Source organism: Narcine bancroftii, chromosome 6 (genome assembly GCF_036971445.1).
Source record: "Narcine bancroftii isolate sNarBan1 chromosome 6, sNarBan1.hap1, whole genome shotgun sequence".
NCBI lineage: Eukaryota > Metazoa > Chordata > Chondrichthyes > Torpediniformes > Narcinidae > Narcine > Narcine bancroftii.
The window spans coordinates 221,370,815-221,388,645 of record NC_091474.1 but is presented as its reverse complement, the minus strand read 5'-3'; the positions used below and the strand labels follow the sequence as shown (position 1 = coordinate 221,388,645).

The 17,831-nt window shown below is 44.5% G+C and overlaps 1 protein-coding gene across 6 annotated transcripts in view; it reads right to left on the bottom strand.

Annotated features, from left to right (window-relative positions):
• prdm1a (PR domain containing 1a, with ZNF domain) overlaps positions 1 to 17,831 on the bottom strand; it is a 111,206-nt gene that overhangs the window by 25,721 nt on the left and 67,654 nt on the right. For 2 of the 6 annotated variants that reach the window (XM_069887467.1, XM_069887468.1), the window contains one exon: positions 6,866 to 7,183. In XM_069887467.1, the coding sequence (XP_069743568.1) occupies positions 6,866 to 7,045 (180 nt within the window). In that variant the 5' untranslated portion in view covers positions 7,046 to 7,183. The other 4 variants (XM_069887472.1, XM_069887471.1, XM_069887469.1 and 1 more) reach the window with 4 other exon arrangements.

The following is a 17,831-nucleotide window of genomic DNA, read 5'->3' as shown; positions in this document are numbered from 1 at the left end:
CCCGGGTAATTTTGTTTCCTCCCACCCTCCAAAATGTACAGGGTTGTGGGTTAATTGGGTGAAGTTGGGCGGCATGGGTTCGTGGGCCAGAAGGTCCTGGTGCCGCACAATACATCTAATTTAAATTTAAACTACGGTGTCTAAGAACAGGTGCACACACTTTACCATAAGCAGCAGCTCCTGTTTACTCTCTCCTGGAGGCAACACCCTGTGCTGCCAGAATGAAAACAGCCTGAAGGGAAAGGGAGGGCAATCAGCTCTGCTCCAGGCATGAGCCCTGCTCCATGTACACTCACTGAATAGATTGAAACAGACGCTAGTCTGCTCTGACCTCCGATTGCCAGTGTAAACAACGGCACTTGCCCAGGGTCCGCGAGTGCAAAGGACACACACCTGCCCTGGTGCTGCTTGTCTCTGCTCACCTCCACAAGGCTTACATCACAGGGCCCTCCAAAGCGGAGCAGTCTGTGACATCATGCCAGCACCTTTATCAGGGCTAAGCATTGTTGAGATGAGCCAGGCCAGCTGAAGTTTTACTTCCACATTGTGGGTTCCTGCCTGTGCATCTGGTTGCAGAATCTTCCTCACAGCCCATCCTGATGCAAGTGCTCGCCTCAGCACTGCTCAAAATGCTTAGTCAACCTTCTTCCTTTGCAAAATCACGTGGTCCCATCAGAGTAATGCAGACAGGGACCTCCAAACCCCATGTCCCTCAGAGTCTGACAAGAAAGTCACTGTGGGTGTTCTTAAGAAGGTTTTTTTTAACCATCAACTTTGCTACATAGCTACATGGGGATTTTTTAAATATATATATTGGCACCTGTCTATGACTGGGGGAAAGACATATTCTAAAAATCACTCCAGAAACCGAATCTGAAACCCTGTATGAAGTTGGGCCGCGCAGAGATAAATTTGATTTACACTTGGTACTATCACTGTGCTTAGGTTGCTTCAATTAGATGGGAAAGTATGCTGCAGCGCTTATCACTTGCCGAACAGTTGTTCAAGCACAGGGCTTTCTCCCACTGAGTGCTGCTGGGATAACTCCCTCCTTATGACTGTTCCCTACCTCTCTCCTTGCTGTTAGACCAATGGACTTCCCTTTGTTCAGCCCTGGTAGTTACCTCCAGCAGCCCCTGATACATTGTGCTGATGACTTTTTTAATGAAGGAATCAAATGAGTCATATGGTGGGGGGGGGGGGGGGGGGGTGGGGGAGGTCATACAGCATGGTAAGAGGTCCTTCAGATCCTTGCCAAACCATCTGGCACTCATTTGCACTGATCCTACAGAAATCCCCGCCTTCCCATCAACTCAGATTCTACCACTCACATTACAGGCAATTTACCTCAGCCGATTAACCTACCGATTCGATTGTCCTTGGGACGAGGGAGATAACTGGAGCATCTGGAGGAACCCCATGTGGCCACAGGGGGAATGCACACTCTACGGAGGACTGAACCCAGGTCCCTGGTACTGTGGGGCACCAGGTCTACCAGCACAGTGTCCCAACAATACCATCCTCAGCCCCACAGTGTGCTTCAGAATCAAGGCTTCAAACCCGACCCTTGGTTCCTGGTCTCCAGGGCAGTTGTGAAACCTCCAAGAGAATTGTGCAAAGCAGATATTGCTCCTTGCTCCACTCAGTCTGTGCTGGCCATCAAAAATTCAAAAAATTCATGGACATTATATCCATTTTTTAAATTCTTTCCCTTTTCCCAATAACTCCCCCCCAGATTCTACCAAGAGTGTGTGGGAGGAATCCATCCAGTCATCAGTATGCAGAATACTATAAGGGGATGGGGTGATGGATCCAGGTTACACCCTGACCTCGTGCTATCAGTGTGGATTTTGTATGTCCTTTCCATGAACAGACAGGCTTCATTTGGATGCTGCATTCTCTTCCATCTTAGAGACACGTTGCCTGAGAAGTTAATTGTCCACTGTAAACTACCCATAGATAAGGTTAATGGCAAAGATTAGCAAAGGGAAAGCAACGGGGATGTGTGAGAGGGAATAAGTAGCAAGGGTACAGGCAATAAGAGAAAGGTAATGGGACTTGTGGGATTGTTCTTGTGGGAGCAGGCATGGACAAAATGAGACAAACGGCCTCCTTCTTTGTCACTGGAGGTAAGATCGGCTGATCCCCACTTCAAGCACAATGCCCTCTGTAATTGTGTAAATTTATACAAGGTGCCGGGGCCAGTTTCAAATTCTTTCCTGAATGCAAAATTGACATGTTTCAGTTGATGGACTCAAAACATGTTGGAGCTCTCTGTCACAGACTGCTATTAAGGTCAGTTAGATATATTGATCCCTTTACATATATTCAAACGGGAGTTGGTTGTGGCCCTTGTGACTCAAGGAATCAAGAGATAAGGAGAGAAAGCATGGATAGGCCGCTGAGCTTGTATGATCAACCATAATCATACTGAATGGAGGAGCAGGCTTGAAGGGTTGAATGGCCTTCTGCACCTATTTTCAATGTTTCTATCCCCTCCTTTCTTTTCCAAACATTACGCTAGTAGAGCAGGAGGAAGTCGGCTGTTTAAGTTCAATGGCTCCCCAGTGGACCTGCGCAAAAAGTCCGAGGCCAGTGACCACAGATCCCAATGAATCAGCCTGCCATCTGCTATGCATAAACAAGCTAAGGATAGCAGGTAGAAAGCTTCAATGCTTTCATGCTTCATATCACCCAAACGAACCTGCCCCTCCACCCCCATCTCCACTGCAGAAGCCATTTCTCTTGGTGGTTTATGGTAACCCTGACCCCAACTCCTGGTGTGGACCATCTATCTCTGTCAGTGGGGTGGGTCATCCTGCCTGCGTCTGCCTCACAGACAAAAAACAGAAGAACACCTCTGCCACATCTTCATTAACTCAATTTACTTTAATTATTTACATTGCGAACAGATTCTAAGTTATTAATTAAAAGTCTGCAGTATGCACACTTGGGACGTGCAAGTATGTTTTTTTAAAAAAAAATTGCAGTCTGTTTAAAAGACCACTTTTAAATTATATGGGTGTTATTTTGAGATCAGAAACCAGAATGGTTTTTCACTTTTTGTTTTGTTTATGAGAGCACCTTCACCCACGCTGAGGAGGGTGTAAGGAAAGAGGAGGTAGAACTTCTCCCTATGACTGACGAGAAAGCTTTGGTTGTTGTCCATTTTGGTAAGTGTCACATAGTGTGAAAGGGCAACATCCATTATATGTTTAAAGTTCCCTTTTACTCCGATTGCCTTAATTGATACCTCATTCGCTCTAGTGACTTCCTTTCCTTTTTGGGCAGCTTGGTTAGCGCAAAGTTATTACAGCACCAGTGACCCGGGTTCGAATCCGGTGCTGTCTGTAAGGAATTCTCCCCGTGACCCGCATGGGTTTTTCTTCTGCTGCTCCGGTTTCCCCTCACCTTCCAAAATGTATGGGGGTTGGGTGTAATTTCATGGGTCTTCTATCATGTTGAATCGTTAAATATTTTTTAAAAATTTAATTCTCCCAGTAACCTTATTCGATATTCTGACTCTTCATTCTTGTCCAACAAATGGTTTGGAATTATATCCTTAGAACGTGGATGCCTGGAAATTGAATGAAATGTTTTCAAACTTTCTTTTAGGTACAGTTGACAAGTCATGTAACATCCAATCCACAGAATTAAGATAAAACTGAGATAGATTAATAATCTAAATTGCACTGGATGACTACTGAATCTCCCTACACCCTCAGCAATCCCACTCGATGCATTCATTTAGCTTTGGGGATGTTGATTAGAAGCAGAAAGATTTGTATGTAATAGGGTTGATGCTGGGTTCATGCTTTGTCTTGCTGGGTCAAACGTTGCAGTCCAGAGATTTAGGCCTTTATCGAAGGGAAGGAGAGTATTTAGAATTCTCTGTCTAAGGGAGTAGTGAAGACTCGGTGATTCAAGCTCAAAGTAGATGGCTTATCGCTTGATACATTATTGGGCATTAAGGAATATGGGGATGGTGCAGGAAAGTGGCACTGAAGTGAAAGATCAGCCTTATTTTTATTGCAGGTTCAGTAGACGTGGTGGGCTGAATCCCTGCCATTCCCGTGTCTTGTCTTATACTCTAATTTACTATCAAGTATTCTGGATATTTCTGTTACATGGTCCTGTGAAGCTCGGAGGAAGTTGAAGAATTTGAGAAGGGCTGCACAGCTGGTCGGGCTGCACTCTCACAGCTGCAGGATTCACTTCCAGCCGCTGACACTCTGCACGGGGAACTTGACCAATCTCCCTGTGATGACCATGGGTTTCACCCGCCGATTCCTGATTCCCAGTGGAGTGTGGGTTGGCAGGTAAATCAGCTGCAGTAAGTTGCCCCTCATTTGTAAATGAATGGAAGAGTGTGGGGAGAATAGATGGGAATGTGGGGAGAATAAAATAGGATGTGTAGCATGCTTCATGGTCAGTGAATGGACTCGGTGGGTGGAAGGGTCAATTTCCGAGTTGCAATTTACGCTCAATGACAGTAAATCTGCACCATAAAGTGAGTTTGTAAACAAAACAGTTTGATTCTGTTTCCAGACATTCAAATCCCATGGCTATAACTCCACTCTGTTTCCTGAATGAGACTGATGGCTAAGAATAATGTCAGAGCTTGCTCTGAATCCAAAGAGGTGGCATGGAGCATCGGATGGTTCTCATTTTGCCACATATCATGTGACAGTTGCACAAACTGTCAGCAGAACCCATTACCTGCAGAAAGACCCAGACACCAGCCAGGTTTTCTGGTAAAATAAGAGGCTAATCTCTGCTGAATAGAGTATAAAGCAGTGCTAGGAAATGAACTTGTAACAGTGGTAATCAAATTCGCAAGAGGGAGATAATCCTCAATCGACTAAATTCCATTTTACATGAACTATTTTCAGAAATAAATCATGACCTGCCTCGTGAGTTTGTATCAGACCCACAGTATGCACCCACCCACTTCAGGAGTGATCCCTGCTTTTTTGGGTGTGAAGTTGTGAGGCTGATAGGAGATAAGTACAATGCAGCGCTGACCCATTGCTTTCCCTGATAAATCAGCCTGGTTTAATGTCTCCGCTCTTTCCACACTTCCTGCGAATGCTGAAGGGGCTGAGTGACACTTCATGTAAACTGTGGAAATCAAGGATGTTGTTCAGCTTTTGATGACCAACGGGGCAACGTACCATTAATTGTATGGATTATTTCAAGTCCTTAACAAGATACAGCACAGAAACTTCAGCCCTCAGAATACATGATGGTTGTCAACCATTATCTTAATTCTCATCAAGCCATTCCCCTCCCCTCCCCCTCATTTCTCTCCCAGATTCTATCACTTACCCACTCAATCGCAGCAATTTAGAGTGGCCAATTAACCTCCATAACTTTGGGACATGAAAGGAACCCCATGTGCAGCCATAGAGAGAGTGTGGAAACTCCACGTAGACTGCCACCTGAGGTCAGGGTTGAACCTGGGTCTCTAATGCTGCAATACTGTGCCATTCATCACACCCTGAAAGCATCAAATGTCACCCACCACTATGTGCATAGTTGAACCGAACGACAGGGAACTCTTTGGGCCACAGTGAGCTTCAACTCCTTGCAGGAGCGACTCTAACTAACCTCATCCTCTGCTTTCAGCGCATTGTCTGATGTTACAGTCTGTGTCAGCCACACATTCTGTTTTCGAGCAACTCTCTGTCTTACTCCAAGTCCCTCCCCCCATTCTATTTTAAACGGACACTCACTTGTCTCCAAATTTCAACGAGAGGAAATGGCTGTTTCCTATTCTCCCTATCAATGTCTTTTGCTATTAAATAAAAACAACATCTCTTCAGTGCTCCCTCAATGTCTAGTATCTGGTTTATCTCCACAAAAGTGTAGTTAAGCATCTCCCTTTTTTCGAATAATATTATATTCTGTTGCTACATACATCATATTTTACTATTTCCTACGTGCACCACCTACTGGTCTATATAAATATACACTTTGGTTTATCATGTTTCTTATATACAGTGACACATTCAAAGCCTGTTATCAAATATTACAAGTGGAGTATTTACCTATGTTTCACATACAAAGACATAAGCACAGTTCTACTGTCAGATGGTATAAGGCACCATTATTCACAGTAACAGACTTTGCTTTGAATGGCTACAACCTACACAGGTGAGATTGGAAACAAAATTTACAATAATCATACCTATATTCATGGAACCTTCTTTCAAACACACTCAGTCCTCACTGCTATGGTGTACGACAGAAACACATCTAATCTTGCCCAATTAATTTCATATAAAACAAGTTAGTTGCTTGACATAGATTAATGAGGCAAAGCACTTAGTGGCCACCCAGAAACTACTTGAGCATGATGTTTAAAAAATGCATTGTGTTAACATATCACTGAATTAATGCAGTGAAGTTTTAAATTAATGAGAGGTTCTAGCAGGCAGGGGCTGCTCTTTTTTAAAAAAAGTTGAAAATTCCCTGTGTGGATCGATTTCTCCAACCAACAGTGCCAATGAACTTTTGTAACTTTTCCATGACTTCCGACAATGTTTTCTATTGAAATCACAATCAAAATTCATTGTTTTGCTGCAGCATTCACGGTACAAACGTTTATATAAACCACATTTCAAAATAAATGAAATAGTGCAAGAAAAAGAAAAAGGTAAGTGAGGTAGTGTCTGTGCTTCACTGTTCACTCAGTAATCTGAATGGTTTCTTCATATTTGAATTGAGGGCAATAACATTTCTGAAAACCTACAGATGGTTCTGTAAGGACAGGGAGAGAGAGGGAAGGCACTGACTTTTAACAATGAACCGCAGTTAGCTTCGAGGAGGCTTGAAACAGGAGGACAAACATTGGCATCCTTACCTCACTTGAGCCATGTGCATACTTGAACTTCAGGTTCCGTGGCAGAGTTGCTTGAGCATGATTTAGGTTGTTGTCAGTGGTGGGGTCCCAGGTCTGGTCATTTACAATATACGTGCAGTTCTCTTCAAACTCTGCCTCTGTACATTCGGTTAGATCCACATCCTCCATGTCCATTTTCATCACTTCCGCACACAGACGTGCGCACACAGCGCACGTTCTCACGCACACACACTGCACACACACACGCGCTCACACGCACTCTGATTCTTCTTTCCTCAGTCTTCAGATGTGATGGGGCAAGCTACTTGCTGTGGAAACCTAGACATAGTGCAGGGGGAGGAGGCAGATTGATGGGATCGATGGGTGAGAGAAGAAAAAAAAAACATGTTTAAATTCAATGGTCCACATTCTGTGGTTTTTTCTGAGACGCTGTGTGACTAATAGATCAGTCTGTGGTACTTTTGCCATCAGTTTAGTTGTTGAAAGTTCTTAAGCAATCATCAAAGCAGCTTTTTTTGAACATGCTTGGTCGCCTGAAGTCCTGGACACAGTGTAGAGTCAATTCAAGAAAGTTGAAAGGCTTCAAAGGTAATAGAAGGATGTAAATAACTCCCTGTCTCTGATACTGCTGCTGTCCTCTCCCCTCCTTAACTCCACCTCTCCTCACCCCCAAAACGAGGACTGGTCAGAAGCACAGGAAGTCATTCTCCGCAATTCCAAGTGCATGTCAGGTCATGAACAGGCATTCTAGCAGGAGGTGGTCCTGGCGTGGTGATGGGTAGGGGGTGGGGAATCTGGGCTGTGGAAAAGCTACTTCAGAACGTGTCACAAACAAGCAAAGGAAGAGGAAAGAGCTGTTGACTGCGTCGGCAGGTTAAATATGGAACAGTGGAAGGCAGGAGCGGAACCGGCTGCTCCTTCCAAATGGGGAAGCTCAAATTTTCCCAGCACTATTCAGGAGCGAACAATATCCCAAAAAAAACAAGCTGCTGTGACGTTTCCACATCCTCTGGAGTAGATAGGAGTGCTGGCAGCTTCACCACACCGGCAGAGATTGCCCCAGGAATCACAGACAGTCAACACTGCTGTCCAGAGATAGAAAGTAAATCAGAAGACACGACTCGCAAGTTTTATGACCGAGTAGCAAGTTTCCTGCCTTGCCAAGGAACACATTATACTCTCGAGTGATGAGTTGTTACAAGACGCATTTTGCTTTTGCCAGGTGCAATGTGAAATACTTCACACATCTCTTACTTCAAAACTCGAGTAAAATTCTACAAAGGTACATTTCTCCACTGCACTGAAATCCATCAGAGAGCATTTAAAAACAAGTAATAAAGTAGATAAAAGAGGGAGGGAGGAGAGAAGTGGACAAATAAGATACAGGAGTATTAAGCAGGCAGACAAGACAGCAGAAATAGGGAAATTATGTTAAAAGGAAAGTAGGAAACTAGAACAGAAAGTGAATTGTGGAATCATACAATTGGTGCCTTAATCATTTACTTAAAGTACTCACAGGTACTGTCAGCTTTGTGCTGGAAGACAAACCCAATTGTAGATGTCGGACTGCAGTGATCCTTTAACAGGTGCTGAGCTCATGCCTCTTGCGAATACTGAAGGGTTGATTGTTGCAGTGAAACTTTCAGTGAGTACAAGCCAAAGATTCTCTTCCTTTCTCCTCCCTCTTTCAAGTTTCCTATTAATAATCTGATGATTCACATACCAAAAGCTCTCTATCAAAACCTGCCAACTGTAGGGCGGGATCTTTACCTGGGCATACATCAACAGTGTGGCAGCCAATGGCAAGTTCATCTAAAAGGCAGCTTCCTCTGGTCCTTTATACGTGTTTGAAAAGAAGAGCCAAACAGTTCAAACTGAGCAGGTTCCTTATCCAGATCCCATACCCCTCAACATAAATAAATCGACACACCAACTAGGCATATGATTGAGTTCCTTTCACTGGACAATTTCTTTCCTGACTGAGAAACATTCAAAACAGCCAAAGTAAACACCCTCAACTTCTTTTCCTTCTAATTAATTTCCTGGTCTTAACTCTCGAAATGCCAGCATAAGTGAAGTGAACACATTTGCCTCACGATAACTACCAGAAATTATTTGGAAATAGGAAGGCAACTGCGTAACTGCTGGAAACGAAAGAATTGGCTGCAACACAAATTGTAAACCATCCTAGTTGCTTTTCTGAAGTTAGCAGCATAAATGTAAGAAATTGTTTTGAGACAAAAGCAGAATATTCAAGAAAATGTAATTATAAAATTCTTGTTTACTAAGAGAGGAAGACTGAAAAGGGAAGCGGGTGTAAGGAAGAAATGGTAAAGAATGCTAACCTGGTCAGATAAACAGATCACTGCAGAGGTGCCCCTGTGGGGCAGTGGAGAGTTAGAAGCGATTTTATCCACAGTGCTGGAGCCCTACGTCAATCTCGTCCTCCTATTGACTCTGTCATTGGGCTGGAGGAAGGACATCCTGTAATGAGGGACACAATGCCCCATTTGTTTACTATTGGGAGAGTGGACCTGCATTCCTGCTTCTCCTTACAAAACAAACCAGATACTTCATTTCCTTCAACATCCCCGTCCTCCCCATAGCAGCACTGATAACACACTCCCAGATGTGGTTATAAAGATCCAGTACGTCAGTCTATGTTGAAATAGACTGATACTCACTCTCTCTCTCTCTCTCTCTCTCTCTCTCTCTCTCTCTCTCTCTCTCCCTCCCTCCCCCTCCATATCCACTTCACATTTTGAATGTACAACTCAATTAGCTTCACCAGTCAGCAGTTCTCAAGGACATTATTATTATAATTTCAGTTATACCCACTCCGCAGCATGTCATGAATCGTTGCATGGCCACAACTATCTGGAGAAATCCTCCAGCCAGCGGTTCCTTTGATAGCTGGCAGCACCATTCACCAAATGACAGATGTCACACAGACTTCAGCTGTTGAGGCAGAAGGACGCTGGCTTTGGGCTTTGAGAGAGATCATGTGCATGCCCGAAAGAGCATTTAAAAAGGTTGTGGTGGTGGTGGTGGTGGTGTGGGGCGGGGTTGGGTGGGGGGGGGGGGTGCTGGAAAGAGGGGACTCCCTTTCTAAACTTGAATTTCTCACATGTGTACACATAACCTTGCAACATCATTCACAACATCTCCTATAGTCACTTCCCGGAAATCGGGCTGCTCTACAGTAAATGATGACTTAACATTGCCACATAGCCAACATCTGCTGATTGGTCTTTTGATTGTCGCTGGTCGTAAGAGAACAAGATTCTGCTTAAAAACCACACGATGGTTTCAAAGCAGCTCAGATGTGTGTATTTACTTCATCCGTCAAAAGTGAGAGAAATTCTCCCACAGTTGTAACCTCTCCCAAACCTGGTCTTAAAGAGAGAGAGAGAAACAAAAGTTTGTTTTTAAGAAGAAAAAAATAACCTTTTCTTTCTCTCTCACTCGTTAAGAAAAGGAAGCAACAATTCCCACAGTAGGTTGGATGCCTTTTTATATGTGTGTATTTAAAAATAAGTGAGTCTGGTTTGACACATTCTGCACTAGCATTAACAAAAATGAACTGTTTCAAAATACTATGGGAGGTTAAATTATGTAAAGGAACTTCACAAGAAATCCTTCATACAGATTTAAGTTTCAGTTCAAAGAAAGAACCGAATAACGTAGCTCTGTGCTTCCTGAGTTAAACATCCAATTTTTTTTTTCCTCTCTTGTTACTTGGGGACCTTCCAGCACATAACATACGTTGCCTGGAAAGGCTGATTTACTGCTACATTTCATTGCAAGGTTTCACAGGGGATGGTTGCTATATTGGATATCTCACTTAAGTGGTGATTTTTTTTTTAAAGCCTTGAACTTAAAGGGCAACAAACGCTGTTACAGCACTAGCGATCAGGACCATAACGGGGTTCAAATCCCACTCTGTCTGTAAGGAGTTTGTACGTTCTCCCTGCATCCATGTGGGTTTCCTCTGAGTGCTCCGGTTTCCACCCACCCTTCAAAAAACATACCTGGAGGTTACAGGTCAATTGGGTGTAATAATCGGGCAGCACAAGGCTCGAAGAGTGAAAGGGCCTGGATGTCTACATTTTTAAAAAAATTTAAAATAAATGTTTCTGATTATGGGGCCAGGTGGAGAATGGTAGCCCAGACAATTTCGTGCCCTCAGTTGATGCCTGTGGGAGCTTTCTGGCAGAGTTCATAAGACGGCAACCAGAAGCAGACACGCTGCCTGATATTGAACTACTCCCAGAGTCAACACAGCACTGCTCTGATGTTGCAGTTGATCGGTACTCGTGGCATCATAGAATTCCGCTGAGCACGTCAGACCTTTCAACCCAACTTGTTCATGCCAACGAAGTTGATGCTCTGGGCTACTCCCATATGCCTGTATTCTTCCAATCCATATATCTGTCCAAATGCCTTGTGAATGTTGTAAATGTACTCACAAAACATTGTAATTGTACTTTGAGGCACCAAATCGCTGCTCTTGCATTGGAGGCGAGTGGAATAGGCAGGTGGGGAATTGGATGCACAGCATACTGGGGCAGGGACCGAGGACAAGGAGGGAACAAAATTCTATCTGATGATGTACTGAAATAGCTGGAATATTTTATCACCTTGAAGACCCTTAGGTTAAGTTCAGGGATATGGAGAGATACAGCATGAAAACAGGCTCTTCAGTCAGCACCAAGCATTAACCACCCATTTAACTGAATCCTACATGAAAGACCTCAACAATGAAGACGCTGCTTACATCCGGTACCGCACGGATGGCAGTCTCTTCAATCTGAGGCGCCTGAAAGCTCACACCAAGACACAAGAGCAACTTGTCCGTGAACTACTCTTTGCAGACGATGCCACTTCAGTTGCCCATTCAGAGCCAGCTCTTCAGCGCTTGACGTCCTGTTTTGCGGAAACTGCCAAAATGTTTGGCCTGGAAGTCAGCCTGAAGAAAACTGAGGTCTAGCCAGCTCCCCACCATGACTACCAGCCCCCCCACATCTCCATCGGGCACACAAAACTCAAAACGGTCAACTAGTTTACCTATCTCGGCTGCACCATTTCATCAGATGCAAGGATCGACAACGAGATAGACAACAGACTCGCCAAGGCAAATAGTGCCTTTGGAAGACTACACAAAAGAGTCTGGAAAAACAACCAACTGAAAAACCTCACAAAGATTAGCGTATACAGAGCCGTTGTCATACCCACACTCCTGTTCAGCTCCGAATCATGGATCCTCTACCGGCATCACCTACGGCTCCTAGAACGCTTCCACCAGCGTTGTCTCCGCTCCATCCTCAACATTCATTGGAGCGACTTCATCCCTAACATCGAAGTACTCGAGATGGCAGAGGCCGACAGCATCGAATCCACGCTGCTGAAGATCCAACTGCGCTGGGCAGGTCACGTCTCCAGAATGGAGGTCCATCGCCTTCCCAAGATCGTGTTATATGGCGAGCTCTCCACTGGCCACGGTGACAGAGGTGAACCAAAGAAGAGGTACAAGGACTGCCTAAAGAAATCTCTTGGTGCCTGCCCCATTGACCACTGCCAGTGGGCTGATATCGCTTCAAACCGTGCATCTTGGCGCCTCACAGTTCGGCGGGCAGCAACCTCCTTTGAAGAAGACCGCAGAGCCCACCTCACTGACAAAAGACAAAGGAGAAAAAAGCCAACCCCAACCAACCAATTTTCCCCTGCAACCGCTGCAACCGTGTCTGCCTGTCCCGCATCGGACTTGTCAGCCACAAACGAGCCTGCCACTGACGTGGACATTTACCCCTCCATAAATCTTCATCCACGAAGCCAAGCCAAAGAAAGAAGACATTAATCTGATATTCATCAACTCCACACAAATTCTACCACTCACCGACACATCCAGGGGAAGTTTACCGTGGCTAATTCACCTGAGAAAACTGACGCAACCAGAGAAAATCTGGGAGTCGAGCAAACTCCACACATACAGCTCTGGAGGTCAGGATGGAACCGAGGTCTCTGTGAGGCAGTGGGTCCACTACCTGCGCCACTGTGGTACCTTGAAAGTTCAAAGGAAAGTAGCTGCATTTTTATCATGCCTTTCAAGTGAACAGGCTGTCTAAAGAACTAGTTTTTAAGTGAACATGGGTGAGAGTAATTCCCCTTGATCTCAAGGCAACATGGCATCGAGGAGTCAATGGGAATGAGGTGGAAAGCCTCCGCTTGTTGGAATCTCACCTTGAATAAAGAAAGGTTGTTGTTGGAGGTCAATCACAGGAGCCCCTTTATGATGCTGCCTCACTCAATCTTCACCTGCTTTGTCAATGTAAGCTAATAGCATGTTGGCTTTCATAAAGAGGGGATTGGAGTGTAGGAACAGAGACGCCCTTCTGCAGTTGTACAGGGCCCTGGTGAGACCCCACCTGGAGTATTGCGTCCAGTTCTGGTCTCCAATTTTGAGGAAGGACATACTAGCTATAGAGGGTGTGCAGCGCAGATTTTCAAGGTTAGTTCCAGGGAAGGCGGGGTTGACATATGCTGAAAGGCTAGAAAATCTGGACTTGTATCCGATGGAGTTTAGAAGGATGAGGGGGGACATGATTGAGGTATACAAAATCATCAGGGGGATAGACAAGGTGAAGTCTGATTACTTGTTCCCAATGATGGGGGAGACGAGGACTAGGGGGCATAGTTTAGGATACAGGGTAGGCCCTTTAGGATGGAGATGAGAAAACATTTTTTTACCCAGAGAAGTGTGAATCTGTGGAATGCTCTGCCACAGAGGGTGGTAGAGGTAGATTCGCTGATTATGTTCAAAAGGGAGTTAGATTAGACTCTAGTGGGCAAAGGAGTTAAGGGTTATGGGGATAAGGCTGGAAAGGGGTACTGATGGTAGTGATCAGCCATGATCTGTAAAATGGTGGTGCTGGCTCGACGGGCCAAAGGGCCTACTCCAGCTCCTATTGTCTATTGTCTATTGTATGTATGTTTGCTGAAAAATCCTTAGATGATGAAGCTCTGCACAACCAACTGCAGTAAGATCTGGACAATATCCAGGCCTGGGCTGATAGGTGGTGAGTAACTTTCGTACCTCACAGGTGCCAGGAAATGATGGCATCCAACAAGAGAAAATCCAACCATCACCCCAGACATTCAATATCACTTCCATTCCAGGATCCTCCCTCCATCAATATAACTGACCAGAACTTGAGTCGTCATATACATATTGTGGCTACAAAAGCAGATCAGAATCTAGACATCCTGCAGTGAATAGCTCACGTCCACAAGACTGCCCCCAAAGTCTGTCCACTTTCTCCAAGTCTTGTTTAGCAGTGTGGCAAACACTCACTATATGTTTGGATGAATGCAGTTTCAACAAAACCCATGAAGCTGCACACCATACAGGACACAGCAGCCCGCTTGAAAAGGATCCCATCCACAACCATTAGATCACTATGCCCAGAAGCGTAAGTTTGGATGCACTGCAGCAACTCACCAAGACTCCTTAGACAGCACTTACACACCCACAATCTCTACCAGCAAGGGCAGCAAAGCATAGGAATATGGAAGATACCCTCCAAGCCACACACCATCCTGACTTGGAAATAGATTGCTGGGTCAAAACAACCCCCCTCATGGAACAGCAGGCATTCCCACACCTCAAGGACTGCAAGGATTCAAAAAGGCAGCTCAATACCACATTCTGAAGGACAATCATGGATGGACAATTAAATGTTGGCTCGGCCTATAAAGCTTACATCCCTCGTATGTGAAAAATATTCATGACAAAAACAGTAGTTGAAAGCCCTGGAATCAATCCAAGCTCTGTACTAATAACCTGACACTCATTTGCTTTGGCCATTGTGACAAATGTTCAGGTCTTCCTCTGAATACAGGTTAATACAAGGTCAGGTGTGAATTGGAACCATGTAGAGATTTCACCAGATGGAGCTGGATAGTCTATGTCAAGTAGGACCCAGCAAGTGGCCTTCAGTAATTCAGCTGGTAAGTAGTAGTGTAAATACTGGGGTTGCCTAGGAACAGAAAAAGTATATGCAGGAATTGCCCACTGGCCCTTATGCCTTTTCTTTGTCATTCAATAATATCATAGATTGTGGCCTCAACAATCTCCTGCTGGTGGCTCATACCCCTTAATAGTCCAAAATACTTTCATTCTCTGCCCTGGAAGTATTTTCTGACCCATCCTTTACAGCTCAGATAATGCAGTCACAACTCATTGGCCCCTTTTTTTTGGTCTTTACCTTATTCAAAACCTTCCCCATTAAATCTGTATTCCTAACGAGGAGTAGCATCCTCTGATGTTGGCCCTCACCCCACCCACCCTCACTTTCCCACATGTTTCAACAGGGAACCAGACAGGCTAGGCTTGTTTTCCTTGGAGCAGAGGCTTGAACTGATGGGTGTACAAAATTATGAGGGTATGGATGGTGTAGATAGCAAAAGCCTTTTCCAAATGGCAGAGGCCACAGATTTAAAGAGAGGAATTAAAGGTTAGAGGGGAGAAGGCAAACCTTCTTTCACCCAGAGGATGGCTGCATGGATTGCCTGAGGAGGTGGTGGAAGCAGGTACTTTATCTTTAAGAGGCAATCAGATTGTATAGTTGGGTATGGACCATGCTGGTAAAGGGATAAGAATAGATGGGCACGGTCAGCACTGACAGGGTGGGCCAAAGGGCCCCTTTGTGTACTCTTTGACTCTCAGATTCTAAGGCCATCTTTCATTCCACATGCCAGTTCATGTAGTCCCCAAAGGTCAGCCTTTCCTCATACGTCAACATCCCATGAATCAACTTAAAGTATCTGCTCTAAACTTCCAAAGCAAATATATTCTCTCTTAAATATGGAGATCAAAACTGCATAGACTTTAGAAACTTGTTTGTGTTATACCCACAATTTTCCAACCAACAACTATCTTAACATTTTTAAAAGGTCCATTCAAGAGGAGAAACGCTTTGCCTGTGAGTCAATCCACGTCATAAATTATTACTCCCTCCCAACAAGCTCTTATTGGGCGTAGAATTGTAGAAATATTTTAAATGCTTCTTCACTGTCATTAATACAGCTGAACATTTTTTAACTGTTAGACATTCATACATTCCCATCTCCATATAATTTGTAATAGTCCTACAGAACATACCTACTTGGTCTAAACCAGTGGTCCTCAACCTGTTTCTTTCCACTCACATACCACCTGAAGCAATCCCTATGCCATAGGGGCTCTGTGATCAGTAAGGGAGTGCTTCAGGTGGTATGTGGGTGGAAAAAAAAAGGTTTGAAAACCACTGTTTTAATTGTACCTAATTGACTCGTTATGTCCACGGTTTCATCACTCCAAAGGCAATGGGGCAATGACAATTTTTCTCAAGCAAAATATTTCAGTAACAATTGGGCCTAGAGCAGTGATCCTCAATTTTCCCTTCCCACTCACATACCACCTTAAGCACTCCTTTACTAATCACAGAGCATTGGTGGCCTAGGGATTACTTAAAGTGGTAAGTGAGTGGAAAGAAAAAGGTTTGAGAATGATTGATCACTCCAACAATGACTTGGTACTGGAGCTGGATTATTATCCAGAGGATCTGGAGTCGGTTCCAGGGTGAATGTAAAGTTGTTAACTTTACACTTCATTTGCGTTCTCTTTTCCGAATGTTAGTTTTGATTCTGTGGAAGAGCAGCTAATAAATCAATCTCTGCTGAAGCAGTAAGCTGTTCTTCAGTCTTGTTTCTCCTTGATTAGTTATCACAAGCTGATAAAACAGATTAGTGTGAGACTAAAAGACTTAATTTCGCACATACTGCAAGAGGTGTGGCTGCAGCCTGCCAATGCGCTCCTGGTGTGCCGTGAGTCATGCAGACCAAGACCTCAGTGTCCTGTACTTGTTGAGCTCTCTCCCAGGGAAGCAGTGACCACAGTAGCTTTGGGCTTCTGTGGTTGGAGGAGTTGGAATGTGAGAACAGAACAGAGATCACACAAAGTCTTCGCTCTTGATTGCTAACCTGCGAAAAATTATGCCGGGGTGGTTGTTGAGAAACAGAAGGGTAAGAGAAAGCTGTGATGAGCCATGGTTGGATAACTTTACGACACTCAATATCAATGAATTTAGATTCCTAAAAATAATGCCCATGCTTGACATACTGGTGGCTTCAGTGGGTGCAGAACAACACTCCTGTATACCTCAAAGAAAGATGTAGACTATATGAAAGGGAACATATTCCATAGTGAGGTTTAATTCAAAATACCTTGTAATTTTCTCCCCTTTTCAGCCAGAGGTGAAGAAAGCTAGTGGAGGCCAATACCACAGACATAAAGCATAGTTACAGGCCATTTCGGCTCACAATTCTGTGCTGCCCAATTGACACCCAATGAACCCACGTTTCGAACGGTGGGAGGAAGCAGGAGTCCCTGGAGAAAACCAATGCAAACACGGGGAGAACATACAAACTCCTTACAGACAGCATGGGATTCGAACCCCAGCCCCGATCGCTGGCACTGTAAAGGTATTACTACTACCTCAGTTCACCCTGAGTCAGACCATCTCATGCTCATGTAAGGATTGGGTTATACTCTGCAAGGCCATTCAGGGATATGGGAGCAATGCTTCAGGAAGTAGGAAATACCATTCCTCTGCCCTGTTTTTAGTCAGCCCTACCCACAGTGAAGCAGAAAGCCCACATGGATAATTAGTAGTTTTCTGAATCATTATCCCAACCCTCTCCAAACCAACAGCAAAATTACAGTTGGTTGCAGAGGGAAGGCAATTGCATTTGACACCATTCCAAAGGTCTGATGCAAGGTCAATTGGGTAACTGCTTTGAGAATTTTTTTATGTTGTCTCCAGTTACATTTGTTCGGAGTAATGCATTCACACGTGTGCATACACCCAAACACACGGAGAGCGCACACACACAGCAGACACACATATAGACCACACAGATGCACACA